The sequence below is a fragment of the Danio aesculapii genome, chromosome 23 (assembly GCF_903798145.1).
Source record: "Danio aesculapii chromosome 23, fDanAes4.1, whole genome shotgun sequence".
Lineage (NCBI taxonomy): Eukaryota > Metazoa > Chordata > Actinopteri > Cypriniformes > Danionidae > Danio > Danio aesculapii.
This window is the reverse complement of record NC_079457.1, coordinates 11,181,214-11,198,042: the sequence shown is the minus strand read 5'-3', so window position 1 is coordinate 11,198,042 and position 16,829 is coordinate 11,181,214. Positions and strand designations below refer to the sequence as shown.

Here is a 16,829-nt window from a genome sequence, read left to right as displayed (position 1 = left end):
AGTTCCTGGCTGTGCTCTATTCCCAGTTATCCCCCCCTATGCCCCATTCATTTAGAACATTCTAACATTTAAACTTGGAATTATTAAAAAAAAAGCATTAACGTCATCTCTCTTAGGTGTAAGTATTTTTACAGTTCAGTTTTAGTGATCTTCATGTTTACAATTACGTTTCCTTCGCAGTGCACTTTGAAAACATTGATGTAATCTTGAACGCAGCCATGGCTCATGACGAAAGCTATAGGTGACCTATTATTTAAAAGCGGAATTTATGTTACATCTCCAAAGCTTGTAAAAGCAAAAAACATAGCATATGTTAATGCTTTTAATTTATAGTAGGTTATTTATTAGGTATCTGTACTGTATATGACATGGGCCTGCTGGTTAGAACATTTCTGCAGTGGTTTGCATGTGTCAAATTGTAAAAGTAGACTTTAAAAAAAAAAATAAATAAATAAAAAATATCCTACTTAATAATAATAATAATCATCATTATTAATATTAAAGTAAATTAAATATTAAAGATTTTTTCATTTCCTAATAAATAATAAATATTACATTTCAGTTCTTAATAAATAGCCTCATTATTTATTTACTTATATGATTTATATATGAGATTAGAATAAGTATTAGCTTTTGTAAGTGATTTAATGTTTTAGAATAGAATATGTAATGTTCTCAATAATATTTGTAAATGAAACATAGGAACTTTATATGCCATTTACATATTTTTAATTAATATGTAAAGCGAGTGCATGCTTTTACCAAAACTAATATTGGATTTTTTAAAAATGCGTGTACAATATAATTTGCATAATTTGCAAAAGAAATTATGGGGTTCTTCTCTAAAGAAGTTGTTACTCTACCCCATTTAGATTCATTATGGGCGTTTTACATTATATCTAACGTGGTTAAAACAAGGGATCTGCGACAGAGCAACTACAGGTTTTAGCAAACACTCGTCACTACATCATTCTTTTCCCAAACAATGCATCATACTATGATAGTTCAGCCGCGAGTTACATCGTTGTTTGGGAAACGCATCCCTGGTTGGTCATTTATAGGATATTCCACCGAATGTGTAACATTTGTTTTTGGTTGGTCATTTATAAGTTTATGATTCACGTCATAGAATCAACTCAAAAATTTAATTTATAAGCCATTCGGGAGTCAAACTACACTAATCTCTTCAGGGACCAGTTTATCACTGCAGGTAATTCGTTCGGTAAACCGATCACTTATTTTCATTCATTCCTTCATTTTCTTAGTCCCTTTATTAATCCGGGGTTTTAATCCGGGGTTTAAAGCGGAATGAACCTCCTGATTACTTGTATGTCATGTAATATTTATGATTCACTGTTAATAAAGAATAGATTTAGTTCAAGATACTGGCTCACAATTTATGTTGTTTTTTTATTCATCACTTCAAAAATCGGCGTACATGAGTTTGAAAACTGGACAAGCGTCAATGCTTCATGTGATTCACTAAGAGTCGACTCTAATTCAGGAATGGTCAAATGTCACGTGAGTAACTGAATGTAAAGTAAATCTCAGTCTTGTCCAATATGTTTCTTAGATAATTTTAATAACTTTTATGGAAAATAGCCTAGAACTACTTAATTCAAAACCATTAATATTTCTCCCATACCCTACCTTGTTTAGTATGTCTAGTATTTAGTATTAGTATTTTCATTTAAACCACTTCATTTTCTGCATCTCGTATAAATACACTATGAACAGCAGCTACGCTAATTATTTTCTTTATTCTCTATTTCCACCTGAGGATACTCATCCCGAGGCCTCTAGAGACTATGCAGCGCCATTGATGCGATACAAGATCTGTGAAGAAATTATGCCAAGGTATCCATAATCCTGAACCAGGCCGTATCCCTAGATGATGGTGTTGTGGTCATGGAGAAGTGGAGTGAATGAGACCCCAGTAACTGATGAGTCCCTGCATTGATCCTGTTGGCCAGCCTGATCAGCTACTCACACCTGCAGTTCTCCACGATGGACGTCCAGCTTCTCCAGCCTCTAGACTGCGGCTCCACACAGGAAGTTTGGCCAGAAAATAAATGGTCGTGTCCAACTTTCTCTCAAGGTTTTTTTTCCCTTCACTTCGTCAATTGGTGAAGTTTATTTCCTCGCCACTGGCTTGCTGGGATTGGGACTTGTGATGCTGCACATCGATGGATTTGCTCTTCAGTGTTTGTACGTTCAGCAGTGAAAATTAAACCATGGTGAACTGAACTAAACTGAACTTCAACTCTGAAATCTGGACTTTACTAGAACTGTTAAGCTGCTTTGACACAATCTATATTGTAAATGCGCTATAGAAATAAACATGGATTGAATTGAATGTCTAAATGTCCCCCGTACACCATCATGTTAATTCAATAATCTCATAAAAACACATTGATTTGAGAGATATTTATTTCCCATAACAAAAGGGTCCACTCAACATGTATGCATTTTTACAAAATACCATCATTTCATGATATATTATCAATTTGCATCTAAAAAGACAATATACAACATCTGCATTTGAATTCGCAGCGATTAATAGTGGTTGTACACAGATACAATTTACAGACTATACCAGCATAGTCCATACAAAACACTACATTCATCAATATAGCAACAGACACAATCACTGCAGACTCTCCAAACACAACAAATACTTACTCAAATCATAATAATCAGCGCCGGATATGGTTTATCAGAGCATAATAGTGATGCTAATAGTACTGAGATGACACGTAAAACAGAAAAGATCTTTTGATATATGTTTTAACAGATTTTTTTGTTTGTTTTGCCATGTGGTGCTTTGCTAAGTGCCTGTTCACTCCAAGTACAATAACAATAATTAGTTCATTCATTTTCCTGCAGCTTAGTCTTTTATTTATCAGGGGTCGCCACAGTGGAATGAACCGCCAACTATTCCAGCACATGTTTTATGCAGCGGATGCCCTTCCAGCTGCAACCCATTACTGGGAAACACCCATACACTCTCACATTCACACACACACTTATGCACGAAGGCCAATTTTGTTTACCCAATTCACCTATAGCGCATGTCTTTGGACTGTAGGGGAAACAGGGGCACCCGGAGGAAACCCAGACCAACGGGGAGAACATGCAAACTCCACACAGAAATGACAACTGGTCCAGCCGAGACTTGAACCAGTGAACTTAATTGCTGTGAGGCGACAGTGCTAACCACTTAGCCAACGTGCTTCCTAATAACAATAATAATATAGCCTACCTGACAAAAGTCTTGTTGTCGATCCCAGTTGTAAGAGCATCAAATAATAACTTGACCTCTAGTTGATTTTTTGGAAAAGTGGCAGAAGGTAGATTTTTCTGATGAATCATCTGTTGAACTGCATCCCAATCATAACAGATACTGCAGACGACCAATTGGAATCAGCATGGACCCAAGATTCTCACAGAAATCAGTCAAGTTTGGTGAAGGAAAAATCATGGTTTGGGGTTACATTCAGTATGGGGGCGTGTGAGAGATCTGCAGAGTGGATGGCAACATCAACAGCTTGAGATGTCAAGACATTTGTGCTGCCCATTACATTACAAACCACAGGAGAGGGCAAATTCTTCAGCAGGATAGTGCTTCTTCTCATACTTTAGCCTCCACATCAAAGTTCCTAAAAGCAAAGAAGGCCAAGGTGCTCCAGGATTGGCCAGCTCAATCACCAGACATGAACATTATTGAGCATGTCTAGAGTAAGATGGAGGAGGAATGAAGGAGGAGGCACTGAAGGTGCATTCAAAGAATCTTGATGAACTCACATTTCTCGCAGGGAGTCCTGCAAGAACGCTTTCCTTGCCATTCCAAATGTCTGTATTAATACATTGGGTACTTGGATAGGCAACACGACTTTTGTCAGGTAGTGTAGTTTAAAAAAAAACACTGTAAATTTAATTGAATAGAAGAGACCATGCAACAACTATAACAAAAACAAAACAGGAGAGTATTATTGGTGCACTTTCAGAATAATTTCATCCAGAATGAAATAAGCCAATCAGAAGAATCCATCCTGAAAAAAGTTAGCATAATGTAAACAGAATATATTTGTGCATTATTGTGCATAAAGTAATCTTTATACAGTATCTTTATAGTCATCGTTGTTGGTGTGAATGTGCTTTTGCTGTCTAACTAAAGCAGAACGCAAATAAAAAAAACAGGCTAAACACTGCGGGGTTAAGTCCAGCTCACCCTTATAAAGCTATAAAAATATCATTAAAATACACAAAACATCACCACAATTTACTGAATAAAGTCCATTACAGTTTCCAATAACAGCCAGTCAAAGTGTTTTCTGCTCCAGCTGGATTGGTGTCCAAAATCGATGGCTTGTTCACACTCTAGATTAAAAAAAAAAAGACGAATAGATTTCATTTATGTAAACTTCTTTTATGTCAAAGACAAAATGTTTTGTTTCGATGTCCTCATCAAATGTATAAGTGATCTGAATTGAAGGACATTTAATGCAAGTGTCTTCCATTAATGTTTCATTTTCTTTTCTTTATTCATTCATCATTCATATTCTTTTTGGCGTAGTCCCTTTATTAATCAGGGGTCGCCACAGCGGAATGAATCACCAAATAATCCAGCATATGTTTTACGCAGTGGATGCCATTCCAGCTGCAACCCAACAATGGGAAACACCCATTCATTCTTGCATTCACACACAAACACTACGGCCAATTTAGCTTATTCTATTCACCTATAGCGCTTGTCTTTGGACTGTGGTGGAAACCGGAGCACCCGGATAATTTAGTTAGACATATAAAAAGGATCCATAAATAACATTTGATCTAGCAGACCTGAAGGAGTGGCGGAAGTGAACACTTCTCCGTTTCAGCTTCTCAGGATTGTGGGATGCCATGTGGGAAAACTCTCGGAAAATATCCAGGTATGTGGTGTCACCTGAAACGGCAAACACTGTAAATGTGACGATACAGAACTCCAAGCGTGTAGCTGTCATGGAAAATTGAGGAAATCACTTAGACTTGCAATAGATGGTAAAACCTTAAAGTTTTAAAGTTTGTGTGAACCAGAAGTTGCTGAGACTTTTATTTTAGTATGATGATGTACTTTCAGCTGAAACCGAATATTTAGTAGAGGGCCGGGCTTTCTTTTTGCACATCATTCCCTAGTAGCAGACTAGGTAAGAGGGGCATGGCAAGACTATTGTGGGTGAAGCTATCAAAGTGACATCAGCAAAGTAGATCCACCACTCCAAATGCAGAAGTAAATGGTCCGATTTGATTGAAGATTACCAAAACACTGTTTTTTTCAGTGGATTAACTTACATGGATTAATTGTTCACTTGAGAATAACATTGTGCGCTGGCAAAATAAACATTGTAAACTTTGATTTCACATGAACCCAAAAACATCGGTTTTGTATTCAGAGGAGGTTTCATTTCAGTGTCTGATGCACTTTAGATATTGAGTTAAAGCAGATCCTGGGGGGCTGCAGCCCTGCACAGTTTAGATCCAACCACGCTTCAGCACACTTAAGCTGTGGTCACACTAGAGTTTGAGCTCGCAAAATTCTGTTGTACGGCGCTGCGAAAAGGGGCGGGATTAAACAAGACTATTAGACATTTTAAAAAGTGAGTGATTGGTCCATATTTTACCTTTCTGTCCAGAGAGGTCATGTTTTGATCTTCGATTGGTCTTTTGCCGTCAAGTGATGCGATTTCGCAGCGACCTGCGAAACTTGACGCATTCGCTTGCATTTCCGGTCTGACGCATTCGCGTGCGTATAAATGGAAGTCTATAGGGAGAAAAGTCCAGTGTGACTGCAGCTTTAAACTACGGTCACACTGGGCTTTGTGTGTGCAAAATTCTGTCGACGGCGCTGCGAAAAGGGGCGGGATTAAACAATTTGTTTAGACATTAAAAAAGCGAGCGATTGCTCCATGTTTTAAATTTATGTCCAGAGAGGTCCTGTTTTGATTGTCAATCGGTTTCACGCAGTCAAGTGATGCGATTTAGCAGGTCAGAGTTCACCAAGCTTGAACTTTGCACCGCAGCGACATACGAAACTTGACGCATGACCCTGTGTTTCCAGTCTGAGGCATTCGCGTGCGTATGAATGGAAGTCTATGGGAGGAAAAGCCCAGTGTGACCGCAGCTTAATTAGTTTGATCAGGTGTGTTTAATTAGGGTTGGCACTAAACTGTGTAGAGCAGTGGCCCTCCAGAAAGTTTGACACCTGTGAGTTAAAAGGACAGAAACACGGCTCATGGAATTGAAGCAGATCTTTGTGCCTTTCAGGGTATTTCTACAATCTGGTAACCATGACAACAGTTGGAACTTCGCAGGGGACAAAAGGGTTTGCCGTGAACACTCTGCCAAACTGTGTGAGTTCTCATGCCTGATTTACAATGAGGAGACTGTCCCGTCAGCCCGCAGGCACTCATGCAGAACTGCCATTTAAAGAGATATTCACGTTTACATGGAGATGTGTTTTGTGAACCAGCTGTACTTTTTTGTCAACAGTATATATATATATATATATATATATATATATATATATAAAATATTTTTCAAATTATATTTATCAGAGCAAGGAAATTTTCACAGTATGTCTGATAATATTTTTTCTTCTGGAGAAAGTCTGATTTGTTTTTCTTCGGCTAGAATAAAAGCAGTTTTAAATTTTTAAAAAAATTTTAAGGTCAAAATTATTAACCCCTATTAAGCTATATATATTTTTTCGATAGTCTACAGAACAAACCATCATTATACAATAACTTGCCTAATTACCCTAACCTGCCTAATGAACCTAGTTAAGCCTTTAAATGTCACTTTAAGCTGTATAGAAGTGTCTTGAAAAATATCTAGTCAAATATTATTTGTTATTTATAAAATAAATCAGTTATTAGAAATGAGTTATTAAAACTATTATGTTTAGAAATGTGTTGAAAGAAATCTGCTCTCCGTTAAACAGAAATTGGGGGAAAAAATAAAAAGGGGACTAATAATTCTGACAGATTTTTTTTTTCTATAAACAAGCTACTGTATTTTCTTTAGTACTCAACTTTAGTCCTAACCTACGATATTTCTTTAAAAGGTGGATGTGAGTAAAAGGTTATTTCCCAGTGCTGGGAAACATCCATACACACTCATTCACACACATACACTACTGCCAATTTAGCTTATTCAATTCACTTATACCGCATGTGTTTGGACTGTGGGGGAAACAGGAGGAAACCCACGCCAAAATAGGGAAAACATGCAAACTCCACACACAAATGCCAACTGACCCAGTTGGGACTCGAACTAGCAACCTTCTTGCTGTGCTAACCACTGAGCCCGTGTGTCACCCTAAAATATTTATAATAATAATAGTAGAAGTGATTAACTTGAAATCTGATTTAAAAATAATTTTTTTTTTAAATCACAGGAGTAAAACAAATTGTAAAACAATAAAATTGCGAACAGTTATTTTAAATCAAAATAGTATTTGACAATAATCTAATATAGATTTATTCAGCATTTTTAAGTACAAGCATCCATGGACAAATGAAAATATTAAAAACCCTCACTAACCCTTAAACCTTGAAACCATATAGTATATTTAAAGGGCACCTATGGTAAAAAATTGATTGTTTAAACAAGTTGTTTGGACAGACATATGTGCATGTATGGTGTATAGACCGTCATATTGGGGTGATATAAGCACACCCAGTGCTTTTTTTTCGATTTAACAACATAAAAAACGGTGGACCAATTGGAGCGGTTTTCAAACCGACCGCAACTTTACGTAGGAGAGTGGTCCCCCCGCCCACCAATATTGATTGACAGGCGTGTCATCATATCCTCAGTTTGTTGATTCACGTCCGCCATTTTCAGCGTGAGTCGAAGCGATATCACTAAAGGAACACCATAGCTCTATTTTTAGATGCAAGGCTCATTGGGCTCAACACAAGATCAATATTCTCCACATTATCGCTCTAATCAGAATTATTGGTTGTATCTTTAGGTAGGTTTGCAAACATGTGTACTTCTCATTGAGTCTACCTTATACTTCAGCCGCTTGCATTTCTCGCGATCCCAGAAGCTCCCTGTGATCTTAACTAGCATGCGTTTTAGAGATCTAAACATAGGTTTCTATCAGGGTACACTCAAGTCGACGGCTGGGCGCCGCGGACCGCTGCAGAAACCTATGTTTAGAATTCAAAAATGCGTGGCGTGACGATTCAGGACACTTCATGTTTCTGCCGCGCCACAGAGAGTGTCTGGTGTGCCATGTCGCAGCTTCGAGCGGCACATCCAGTGCCTCAGTCAAAGTTAATTCAGTGTGCGTGGTTATTAGTTTCTGTGTACAAGCTCGGCACTTGAAACTAGCACACAGCTGGCTGTAAAACTGTACAAAGACACGTATGATTTTGTACTCTCTGCTTGGTCTGTGTCCGAGTCGTACATGTACGACTGAATGCGGATCCTCTCAGTCTGCCTGTCTTTTGCAAACACAGAGTGGGTGAGCTCATGGCCCCGCCCCCTTGTTACGTTGGGCGAAGCTGAAACTAGTCTACATGTGAAGCAACACACCCATAAATCAGCAAACTGTGGACACGCCCCCAACATGACACTTTTTAACACATTATAATAAAAAAAAATCTGAATTGTGTTTTAAACTGAACCTAAACTGGCACACTCAGAAGAACCATAATATTAATATTAAATCATAAAAAAGAGGTAAACCATGTGCTCTTTAATACATCTCTGTCAGATGACTTGTTTCTTTAAGCCTGATGTTCTGTGCTTTAATTCAGTCAAAGGAACACAAATATTATAATGTTATTTTAAATGAATATTACTTTAAAATCAAAGTTATAATGGTCTAATATTCTGCAGAAATATTATAAAACAAAACAAACAAACAAAAACAGCTTCAAGTGTGAGTTGAGTTAATGCAGACAATTTTCTAACAGCGCACACTAACTAGAGCACTAGAGAGAAGAATAAGCCAGGAGAAAAGAAGAAGAAGAGTCAAGCACAAGCGGTTCATTTATTATCATCAATCTTTTTTTTGTTCAGGAGAAAACAGACAAAAGGGCAGAAACGCAGAGCAGAAAGAAAAGCAGAAGTAATTTACAGAAAAATGTTCAGATATACAAATCGACACACTTTACAGACACACTTTACAAATCGCAGCATGACAGAAATATGGAAACACAGAAACATGAAAGCGAGCAGAAAGAGAGCGTCTACAAAGCATTATATTGGGTGTTTATTGCAATAAAATGAGGATTTTGGTTGCAAAATATCAGGAATTCATCAAACTGATGTCATATTCACAAAAACAGAATGTACATGTTAAACAGAAAGTGCTGCGATTTCATTGGACGATTGTCAACCAATGATCTTTAACCTCAAATTTCCTTGCATGTTCACAAACGACAAATAACACATAAATAAATGAATATTCTCTCGACAAGTGCTACGTTTTTGATTTGAAGAAAGGATGGTTACTCACACACAAACACACACACACACACACACACACACACACACGCACACACACACACTAGAATATCTGTGATCTTTGGTTGAGATCTTGAAGATTAAGATCTCATTTACACTCAAAAAATGGCATTTGCTGTTTGTTCAGACTACTTATTTAAAATGAGCTAAAACAACACAATTTGTGAGTTTTTTGGGACAACTTAATTGTTTTAAGTTCAATCTACTTAAATTTGTAAAAACAATTCATTCATTCATTTTCTTTCGGTTTAGTCCCTTTATTCATCAGGGGTCGCATAGTGGAATAAACTGCCAACTTATCCAGCATATGTTTTACGCAACGGATGCCCTTCCAACTGCAACCCAATACTGGGAAAACATCCATATATATATACACTTATTCACACTCAAATACAGAGCCAATTTAGTTTATTCAATTCACCTAGCACATGATTTTAGACTGTGGGGGAAACCAGAGCACCTGGAGCAAACCCACGCCAACACAGGGAGAACATGACTTGAATCAGCAACCTTCTTGCTGTGAGGTGACAGTGCTAACCATTGAGCCACCGTGTCGCCCCTAAAAACGAACAAGTTAACTTAATTCCTTCATGTTGCCCCAACACAAATTGATTGTGTGAAGCCCAGCTGTTTTTACAGTGTTTAACATGTTTACTTGCACTGTATAAAATGCTAGGTTTCACACAATTGCTTCATGTTGTCCCAACACAGATCAATTGAGTTAACTTAATTTTTTTAAACAAATTTAAGTGGATTGAACATGAAATAATTAAGTTGTCCAAAAAAAAAAACTCAAGAATTGTGTCAATTCAGCTCAGTAATTTGAACATTCAGCAAAAATCATTTGTTGAGTGCACTTACGATATCGTTTCATAACTAGTTTATCCAGCCTGATCTCACGAGGAAACTTAACTATTCTGCGTTTTGTCAGTTCAGTGGCTAATTCGTATCAGTTCAATCATACGAAAATCGACGTTTTTAAAAAGGAGGCGTGGCACCCAACCCCGCCCCTAAACCTAACCATCATTGGGGGACAAGCAAATTGTACAAAACTGCATGAATGAGATCGTATGAATTCATACAAACTAGCCACTAAAGCAAAAAGTTAGGAATTAACGTGAGATTGTGTTAGTTTAGATATTTTGTCATCATATGATGTTGAGATTGTATTATGAGAGTTTGTAGATTTATGAAAAAGCAGAAAAAGCAAACAGATCAGAGCAACAGCTATTATCAATGTACTGAAGATAACAGATAATAATTAATAAAAGAAGAACTACTGCATTATACATTAACGTACAGTACAGTACAAAATTTTGAGGTCAGTATGTTTTTTTCTGTTATAACTGATTATATTCAGAAAGGACAATAAAGTGATTCAAAATGACATTTGAAAAGTTTGAAGAGAAATCTGTGTGATGCCGTCTGAAAGTTCCATCAAAAATGAACATTTTTCTCAGCCTACTTTGTTTATGTTAAGATATTTCACTTTAAAAATTACATATTCTTTGCCAAAAAAGTGATATTACTGAACCTACACACAGGAGCCTGATAAAAATGCTCATTTTAGAGTAAAATTTAGAGCATTTAGAGGTTTTTGCATCTAAACTCTTCATTTGTAAAAATACTTCTTAATTAATTTTTTTAAAAATCCAACTTGGAAGATTTTTAAGCACTGAAAATACTTAGAACATTTCAATCCATATTTAGTTATAACATTAATCATAATAATAATAATAATAATAATTAGATTTCTGCATTCTGAAGCACAATAATGATGCTGATAATTCTGCTCTGCAGCAGATGAATAATTTATATTTTAATATTTGAAGTCAGAAGTATTAGCCCCATGGTATATTTTTTCCCCAATTTCCGTTTAACAGAAAGAAGATATATTTCTAAACATAATAGAAATAAACATAATAGCTTTAATAACTCATTTCTAATAACTGATTTATTTTATCTTTGCCATGATGACAGTACATAATATTTTAATAGATGTTTTTCAAGATATTAGTATTCAGCCTAAAGTGACATTTAAAAGAATTATAATGTTTTCTAACTTTGTTTGATGCATTAATAATTTAATCCTGTTTTAATCAAATATATGAACTTATGTTTGTGTGCTTAACCTCATATAACCTTCCTCCATAACAGCCGTGGCTTCGTGTGACTGATAACTGAGAAGTTAAATTCAGAGAACTTGTTATCAGTAAAATGTTACAATTCTTTCTTTTAGGCTGCGCTGCTTTCTCCATCTAGCACGGATGGGAGGGTGTAGGCTGACTCTCTCTTGTGTGTTATGTGTGTGTGTGCGCATAACATTTTCTGTGCAGATCATTTGTTCTGCCTGACAACTGATGATTCGGCTGATCTGGATGGAGGATCTTTCTTACTGAAGCACCTCTATCATTAAATTTATTTGAAGCCTCTGACTGATCTTTGAACCTGGAGGACTAGGGGAAAGTCCAACACATATAAAGGCTTAACTAGGTTAATTAGACAAGTTAGGGTAATTAGGCAATTCTTTGTATAACAGTGGTTTGTTCTGTAGATAATCGGAAAAATAACGCTTAAGGGGGCTAATAATATTGATCTTAAAATGGTTTAAAAAAATTAAGAACTGCTTTTTTTCTAGCCGAAATAAAAGAAATAAGACTTTCTCCAGAAGAGAAAATATTATAGGAATTACTGAGAAAAATATCTTGCTCTGTTGAACATCATTTGGGAAATATTTAATAAAGAAAGAAAAAAAGAAATCACTGAAGGGCTAATAATTTTGACTTCAATTAAAACAGAAAATATTTCAATTAAACTGTAAGTCTTTTTCATCATTTTACTGTATTTTTTATTTATGTTTAAGCTAATGCTGCATTTTTCAGTATTAGAAATTAAATAGAATCATACTGACCCCAAATTTGACCCGCAATGTACTGTAATCGAATGTTTTTTTGATGTATAATCTGGAGTTTGGTCGCAAATTGTAAAATTCCCAAGTATACGAAGTTACAAAAATACAATCTGTTACCACAATACAAAAAAAAGATTAATCATCATCCAATCACTGCGCTATTGCTCTGGGCGGAAGTCAGAAAAGGCATAAAAAACCCATTTGAGGTATTTTCTACACCGTCATTAAAAACAGCAAACAAACACAACAGTGAAGTTAAGAAAAAGTGCATAACAGTGGCATTTGAGTCAAAAAACAACATTTTAGTTAGTAGATTAGACATTTTATACACTAATAATGACATAATAAGAATAATCACAGTTTTTTAATTATCCCACTCTCCCTCATGCGCTTTTCAGAACTTGAATAGTTCATTCATCCAAAAAATGCCACTAGAACACTGTTAGAATAGACAAACAGCTGCCTGCATACTGTATAATAGTGTACTGAAGTGTAAAGTGGTGTGAAAATGACCAGTAATGAACAGACACTAACTCTGAAGGCTAGTTTCAGATATGCTAAGGGCTCTGTTTACTGTTTTTTTTTAAACACAATGAGTAGCACCATTGTTTGCTTGACCAAACTACTTTATATAAAGGCCTGTCAATCATGTGACTAACTTTGAAACGTTATTGTAAATCTGCAGTGTGTAAAGTGGTCAAGTTAGTTTTGTGGTTTGAGGGGCTTTCGCACCACCAATTGATCGTTTTCGTGTGACGGGAACACCCTTTTAGCCAAACATCTGAATGATTATTATGCAATATAGTGATACTAACCAATGATGAAACACATCTCAGATTTGACCATTAGCATCTTGCTAAAAATTTTTGGATTATCTTATTAGGAGTTCCCTTAAAGTCCACATGAACCGGAAGCTGCGACTGTTTTTTCATTCAGAAAGATCAGGAAAAGGGTTTTGGGAGTGTAACATCTTTGACCTCTGTGGTTCCCCTAATCGTCACTAGAGGTCACCATCACTAGACTACTAATCCAGTTTCACTACATTTCCCAGCATCCTTGCTTTCTGATTACCCAAGCACCTGAAAGCCATTACAGTGACTATTTAAACCCTGCCTTTTCTTCCACTCATTGCAAAGTCTTGTTTTGCCCTGCATACACTTCTGAGCGATTACAATTCTGTGACCCTCTGCTCTGTTTAATTGATTATTTCCTCCGCTGCCAGCCGCCTGTCTCGACTAGTGGTGGGCAAAGCGATGCTTCATGAAACACTGAAACAGTCAAAGCAAATTTATCGAAGCTTCGAAGCGTTTCGAAACCCGTCTCTACAGTGACACCTAGTGGTCATTTTTTTATGTATTACACTTGAACTGCTTCAGCGAAGAACAGTTGAGCAAATAGAAGTATTAAACCCCACTTTGTAGAGTTGAACTCAAGTGATTTAGTGGAGTGGTAAGACTTTCAGACTACCATGCAGAAATAGTGGGTTCGAATCCAGGCTAATACAGCTATTTTGAAATGCTTTAATATTAGTTTGAAATGCTTTGTTCTTGTATTGTTTTGTTTCAACATTGCTCTGACATCTAAATAAACACTTTGTGAATAAATATGTCTTGTTTTGGTCATAAAACAGGGTTGTTGCTAGATCAGACATGGTTATGGCTGGAAGTTAACAAGAAGTATTTACATTATTCATAAAATTTCACATTTATTGTATTTTATTAACGTCTACCTAAACCCTAAACCCAACCATCACAGTACTGTAAAAATATTTAATTATTGTTTTACAGTGTTACAAAATGATGCTAAATTGATGGCGTATCCGCAGCTGTATCCTATTTAGACTACACTATAAAACAGTAACATTATTAAAATACATAAAACCTTGACTTCTGAGTATTTGTACAAGTCGGGATTCGAACCCAAAAGCCATTTGAAGCACAGTAACAACATGCACACGCACAGTCCTCTAGGCTATATGAGACGAAGGATTCGCCAGGTCTCAAAACGCTTCTGATCTGATCGATGCTTTGAATCGCTTTAGTCACGTGACCAGGTGTTTCGAAACCCTTTAGTCACGTGACCTGGATGTTTCGGATCATGCTTCGGTGCAGTGTTTTGAAACACTTGCGCTTCGGGATCTCGACACTGTGTCGAAACGTCAGTTTCACGTCAGCCATCCCTAGTCTTGACCCATCTCCTATTCACCAATTCCGAGTTAAGTCTCTCCTTCGTAATCCTCATCTGTTGTTATCTAACTGTGCCTGTTCAATCATTCTCTTTGGATTATTGCAACCTAACAGACACCTCCTCCTCCTCACCATTTCTGTTTGTTGTCAAAACAGATGCTAATGGTCTCATCCGATTCAATGATTTATGCTAAGCTAAGCTAAAAGTGTTTCCACCAGACTCAAAGATCAGCTGAATGGATTAAAAAATGGCAAAACAGTATATCTCTAGGGGAGTTGTAAAATAAGTGTTCATTTAACTGCACTTTAATCGACCCAGACCCCGAAAAGTGTTCCTGGAACTAAAATAAATTCCAGTTTCTGCATGAAAAAAGCAGGTGCTTTTGCCAGTATTTCTAGGAAGTTTGGAAAAAGTTTCAAAAGTTCAGCATGGCATACATTCGCCCAATCAGAATACACTTACATCAATGGCAATTCCTAATTTGCTGGGTGAGACCTTTAAAAGGCATAACTATAGACCATTTTAATGTGGGGATGTCATTGGCCCATGAACATTTCCTGCTTGTTATCAAACTATTTCATAACTGTAACAAGAGGCAATTCTCATGATTCTCGGAGGCTATAGAAATTAAACATGTAAAACAGGAAATACGTTGGGACCATTGTTTTCGTTTACACCCCTTAAAATGGTCTATAGCCAAAATGCTTCAATGTGTAGTTCTAGGAACTATCCAAAGGGTGTGAAGCCCCTATGGTTACTATGTGAAATGTGGCCCTATGAGTTGGAATTCACTTGATTAACCAACTAAACCAGCTCGGAGCTGGTAATGACCAACCATTTAAAGATGGTTTAGTTGGATCATCCAGCAAGTCTAGCCTGTCTTTGTAGATAAACAGTAAACACATGGTTGGTTGTGGTGGGAATAATGGGAAAAGCGCTATGCTGGTGTCTCTAGCACTCAGCTATGTTAATATAGATAAACTCTTGTATGCATTTCTTATACTGCTGTTCTGTGGGACTGCTGCTAGAATATTGACCTGGCTGACCGAACGGGCCCTCCGACTCGCGCATCTCCTCATTCATACGTGCCAGACGTAACCTGTTGAGACAGAAAAAGACATAAAACCATTAGACGTGCTACTACTGCTTTTCTTTTTTAGATTTACATTTTTCATTGATCTCGAAAGTCTCACAATAAATTCACTTTTTGATCAAAAATATACTTCAGTTAAAAAACATTTCTGGATATTTATTTCAAAATGCAGTTAATCCCTGACATAAAAAAGCAGAATTTTCTGTGAGATTCTTGAGAGATATTATAAATAGAGATATTATATATAGAGATATTATAAATAGAGATATTATATATAGAGATATTATATAGAGAGATATTATAAATAGAGATATTATATATAGAGATATTATATAGAGAGATATTATAAATAGAGATATTATATATAGAGATATTATAAATAGAGATATTATATATAGAGATATTATATAGAGAGATATTATAAATAGAGATATTATATATAGAGATATTATATAGAGAGATATTATATATAGAGATATTATATATAGAGATATTATAAATAGAGATATTATATATAGAGATATTATATATAGAGATATTATAGAGATATTATATAAAGAGATATTATATATAGAGATATTATAAATAGAGATATTATATATATATATATAGATATTATATATAGAGATATTATATATAGAGATATTATATATAGAGATATTATAAATAGAGATATTATATATAGAGATATTATATATAGAGATATTATAAATAGAGATATTATATAAAGAGATATTATATAGAGAGATATTATATATAGAGATATTATAAATAGAGATATTATATAAAGAGATATTATATATATAGAGATATTATATATAGAGATATTATAAATAGAGATATTATATATATATATAGATATTATATATAGAGATATTATATTGAGAGATATTATATATAGATATTATATATAGATATTATAAATACAGATATTATATATAGAGATATTATATATAGCGATAATATATATAGAGATATTACAAATAGAGATATTATATATAGAGATATTATAAATAGAGATATTATATATAGAGATATTATATATAGAGATATTATAAATAGAGATATTATATATATATATAGATATTATATATAGAGATATTATATTGAGAGATATTA

The 16,829-nt window shown here is 35.4% G+C and overlaps 1 protein-coding gene across 3 annotated transcripts in view; it reads right to left on the bottom strand.

Moving 5' to 3' along the window:
• Nucleotides 1-2,412: 2,412 nt before the first annotated feature.
• Nucleotides 2,413-16,829, bottom strand: part of acap3a (ArfGAP with coiled-coil, ankyrin repeat and PH domains 3a) — a 159,935-nt gene continuing 145,518 nt past the window's right edge. For all 3 annotated transcript variants that reach the window (XM_056448885.1, XM_056448886.1, XM_056448887.1), the window contains 3 exons: nucleotides 15,655-15,716; nucleotides 4,843-4,945; nucleotides 2,413-4,380 (listed from right to left, as the gene is read on the bottom strand). In XM_056448885.1, the coding sequence (XP_056304860.1) occupies nucleotides 4,374-4,380; nucleotides 4,843-4,945; nucleotides 15,655-15,716 (172 nt within the window). In that variant the 3' untranslated portion in view covers nucleotides 2,413-4,373. The remainder of the gene's footprint in view (nucleotides 4,381-4,842; nucleotides 4,946-15,654; nucleotides 15,717-16,829) is intronic.